This window comes from Chenopodium quinoa, unplaced genomic scaffold (assembly GCF_001683475.1).
Source record: "Chenopodium quinoa cultivar QQ74 unplaced genomic scaffold, ASM168347v1, whole genome shotgun sequence".
NCBI classification, from domain to species: Eukaryota; Viridiplantae; Streptophyta; class Magnoliopsida; order Caryophyllales; family Amaranthaceae; genus Chenopodium; species Chenopodium quinoa.
Window position 1 is genome coordinate 3,180 of NW_018743290.1, and position 4,877 is coordinate 8,056.

General features: G+C 40.5%; 1 protein-coding gene across 1 annotated transcript; it reads left to right on the forward strand.

Annotated features, from left to right (window-relative positions):
* Window positions 1–1,935: 1,935 nt before the first annotated feature.
* LOC110735842 lies at window positions 1,936–2,792 on the forward strand (the record flags this gene model as incomplete). Its single annotated transcript, XM_021916022.1, has 2 exons — window positions 1,936–2,093; window positions 2,333–2,792. Coding segments are annotated over 2 exons (618 nt in total), but the record flags the coding sequence as incomplete, so codon positions are not given.
* Between the last annotated feature and the right edge of the window lie 2,085 nt (window positions 2,793–4,877).

The window sequence follows — 4,877 nt, forward strand, 5'->3', positions numbered from 1 at the left end:
AAAAATGGCTCATTTCATTCCTTGTCACAAAACCGAAGATGCTATGAAAGTGGCTAAGTTATACTTTGAAGAAGTGGTTCGTTTTCATGGGGTGCCACGCACCATTGTGTCCGATCGTGATACAAAATTTCTTAGTCATTTTTGGAAATCAATATGGCGTCTAATGGGAACAAAGTTGCTGTTTTCTACTTCACACCATCCACAAACCGATGGGCAAACTGAAGTGGTGAATAGAATTCTGGGTTCGTTGCTTCGGACCTTGGTTAGTAAGAGTGCTAAGGATTGGGATGTCAAGCTAGCTCATGCCGAGTTTGCTTACAATCGGACTCCTAGTGCTACTACAAAGTACTCTCCTTTTGAAGTAGTCTATGGTGTCAATCCTTATGTTCCTATTGATCTCATAGCTTTGCCACAAGACAAGTTCGTTCATGGTGGAGCTAGGGAACAAGCCGAGTTCATGTTGAAGGTCCACAAGGAAGTTAGGAAGAACATTGAGAAAGCAAATGAAGTCTACAAGAAACAAGCCAACAAGAGGGTGAAAAACGTGAAGCAATTTGAAGTTGGTGACTTAGTGTGGATTTACATGAGGAAAGAGAGGTTTCCTAGCAAAAGAAAGAACAAGCTTATGCCAAGAGCCGAAGGTCCATTTGAAATCGTGGAAAAGATCAATGACAATGCATACAAGGTTGATTTGGGGGGCCAATTTGGTGTCTCAAGCACATTCAACGTTGGGGACCTTGCTCCATACTTTGATGATGACGAATTGAGGGCAATTCCTTTTGAAGAAGAGGAGGATGACCAATATGGTCAAAGTTCTAATGATTGTAATGCTCCAAGTAGTCAAGGTGAGGTCCAAGTTCAAAGCAATGCAAAGGAATTGTTTCTGTCCAAATCATTCCTTACTCCTTTGCACGGTTTTGGTCCGAAAGATTTTACAAGTGGTTACACTTCACTTAGTGTGTAATTAACCTTGTAGAAGGTATCTAGCAAGTGACGGTTTTCCAAGCTCCAAGTGCAACGGTTACAAGCTGATTGAAGAGGAGTGATTCATGGCACTTGTTGGGCGTGAATTATGGAGTTTGTTGGCTGAACATTGCACCTCATTATTTGGGGGTTATGAAGAATAAAGAGGCGTGAATCAAGGCATTAAAATGGGGGTTACACAAGCTTGAAAATGGCTGTTTTGGGCGTGTGCTGAAGAGGCTCTTTGGATGCTATTTTGGCTGGTCATCTTCCCTTGTTTCAAGCCTAGTCTTTAGTTCTTTTAATTGAGTTTAATCATGTTTGTAAAAGGGGTTAAGTGGGACGTGTAATCTCCACTCATTCCCTTAGTTAATTTCCTTTTGTCTATTTCATTTTGTTAATTAAAGTAGGCAAGTGAAAAGGTTGTATTGATGCTATAAATAGCATACTTTGAATGAATGAAAATCATCCAAGATTATTTGCCTAAAAAACGTGTGTTTTGTTAATTGAAGTGACTTGAGTTTAGCTCACTTTGTTTTCCAAATTTGAGTATCCGAATTTGAAGAGTGTTAGTTTTGGTGAGAGTTCCCAAAATTAGGGCTTATAGTTTATGATTTGGTGAGAGTTCCCTCATCTAAACTATCCCAAGCAAACGAGTGAGAGTTCCTCTTTGCTATATCCTTAGCTTAGGGTGAGAGTTCCCCTAACTAAACTGATTACTTGACAATTGAACTTTAAAACCCTTTGAATCTCTTAACTTATCATTTCTTGTAACAAGGTTTCTCATCTTGTTTACACATCAGTAATCCACCAAAAAAGGACACAAAGGACGTGAAGCTAGGTGACATTGTGTGTTACAAATGTGGAGGACGAGGTCATTACAAGAAGGATTGTCCTAATACTAGGGCGTTAACCATACAAGAGGTTAAGCTCATGGCCACTCAAAACATCAACTGGGATGAGTTTGAGGAGGGGGAAGAAGAAGTTGAAGATGATTGTGATGATTGCATTGCCGAGCCAGAGGAGAAGACTAGCCTCGTGATTAGGAGGGCCTTACAAGCACGTGTGGAAGAGGATGCTGCCCCCAACGACAACACATTTTCATCACCCGTTGTAAAATTGGTGACGAGGTATGTGATTTGATTATTGATGGAGGAAGTGAGGCTAATACCGTGTCTAAGACCCTAGTATCTAAACTTGGTCTTACGACTACTAATCATCCACAACCTTACAAATTAAGTTGGTTAGATTCTAATGCTAGCACTGGGGTTAGGAAGCAATGCATGGTTTCTTTTTGTATTGGTTCGTATTGTGATTCTATATTATGTGATGTTGTGTCTATGGATGCTTGTCATATTCTACTTGGTAGGCCTTGGCAAACTGATAAAAGATCTATACATGATGGGTATCACAACACGTATACCATAGTCCATGAAGGGAGAAAGAAAAAACTACACCCTTTACCACCCCCACGGTTTTCACCATCACAAACACCCCAAAAAGAAGTATCCTTGTTGTCTCTTAAAGAGTTTGAAAGGGAGTTAGATGGTGAGGGAGAGTTGTTCATACTATACTCCAAAGAAACCCACGAAAATTTTGTTGCTCAAAATCCTAAGTTAGCCCAATTGATTAAGGATTTTGAGGACGTTTTTCCGAATGAATTACCTAAAGAACTACCACCCATACGTGGAATTGAGCATCAAATTGATCTCATTCCCGGAGCACCTTTGCCAAATAAGCCAGCCTATAGGTGTAACCCTTTAGAAACTAAGGAATTACAACGTCAAATTGAAGAGCTAATGGGGATGGGTTATGTGCGTGAGTCATGAGTCCATGTGCCGTTCCTGCTTTGTTTGGTCCCTAAGAAAGATGGTACTTGGAGAATGTGTATTGATAGTAGAGCCGTTAATAATATTACTATCAAGTACAGGTTTCCAATTCCAAGGCTTTGATGACATGCTTGATGAGTTAAGTTGGTTCCAAGGTCTTCTCAAAGGTAGACTTGAGAAGTGGGTATCATCAAATTCGCATGAGAGAAGGGGATGAATGGAAAACCGCGTTCAAGACAAAGCATGGGTTGTATGAGTGGCTCGTCATGCATTTGGCCTTACAAATGCCCCTAGCACGTTCATGAGATTAATGAATGAGGTGCTAAGGCCATTTCTTGGCAAGTTCGTGGTAGTATACTTGGATGACATTCTCATTTATTCACGTGATGAAGAATCTCATTTTTTGATCATCTTTTCCAAGTATTTTCTGTTTTGAGGCAAGAAAAATTGTATGGGAAACTAGAAAAATGTGATTTTTTATTGTATGAAGTCATGTTTCTTGGTTACATAGTTTCAGGTGATGGCGTGAAGGTGGATCCTAGCAAAATTGAAGCAATTCAATCATGGCCTAGTCCAAGGACACTCACGGAAGTTCGTTCATTTCATGGACTTGCCTCCTTCTATAGAAGATTCATCAAGAATTTTAGCACACTCATGTCTCCCATCACCGAGTGTACTAAGAAAGGCGTGTTTTGAATGGACACCCCAAGCTCAAAGGGCATTTGAAGAAGTCAAGAAGAAGATGTGCAACACACCCATCTTAGCACTTCCGGATTTTTCCAAACCATTTGAGGTTGAATGTGACGCAAGTGGAAAGGGTATTGGTGCCGTATTGATTCAAGGTGGGCGTCCCATTGCTTACTTTAGTGAGAAGATGAGTCAAGGCAAGTTGAATTACTCCACCTATGATAAAGAGTTCTATGCTATGGTAAGAGCTCTAGATCATTGGTCACATTACTTGAGGCCACAACCTTTCATATTGCATTCCGATCATGAATCCTTGAGGTTCATACATGGCCAAAAGAAGCTGAATGCAAGACATGCAAAGTGGGTCGAATTCTTGCAAACATTTAACTTTTCCTCTAAATACAAGAGTGGGAAAGCTAATGTGGTTGCGGATGCCTTATCTCGAAGGCATAATTTGCTTGGAATGGTTGAAGCAAAGGTACTTGGGTTCGATTTGATCAAAGAATACTATCAAGAAGATGATGAACTCAAAAGGATAATTGATAACTGTGTCCATGGAGTCTATGATCTGTTTTCCTTACATAATGGTTTTCTTTTTAAAGGAAATAGATTATGTATTCCAAAATGTCCCATTAGAAGTTTGTTGATACATGAAGCTCATGGGGGGAGGGCTAGCTGGTCACGTTGGTATTCACAAGACATTGGAGCTTCTCCAAGCTCACTTTTATTGGCCGAAAATGTTAGCCACGGTTCATCATGTGGTGAGTCGTTGTTCTACTTGTCAGAGAGCAAAGATGGTGTTTCATAAAGGTCTCTACAAGCCCTTACCAATTCCCGAGAGACCTTGGGAAGATGTTAGTATGGATTTTATTGTAGCTTTGCCAAGAACTCAAAGAGGCAAGGATTCAATAATGGTGGTGGTTGATCGGTTTTCAAAAAATGGCTCATTTCATTCCTTGCCATAAAACTGAAGATGCAGAAAAAGTGGCTAAGTTATACTTCGAAGAAGTGGTTCGTTTCCATGGGGTGCCACGCACCATTGTGTCGGATCGTGATACTAAGTTCCTAAGTCATTTTTGGAAGTCTATTTGGCGTTTGATGGGAACTAAGTTATTGTTTTCTACCTCACATCATCCACAAACCGATGGTCAAACGGAGGTGGTGAATAGGATACTTGGTTCGTTGCTTAGGGCTTTGGTAAGCAAAAGTACCAAAGATTGGGATAATAAGCTTGCTCATGCCGAGTTTGCTTATAATAGGACACCTAGTGCTACTACAAAGTACTCTCCTTTTGAAGTAGTATATGGCGTCAATCCTTATGTTCCCATTGATCTTATTGCTTTGCCAAAAGACAAGTTCGTTCATGGTGGGGCAAAGGAGCAAGCCGAGTTCATGCTA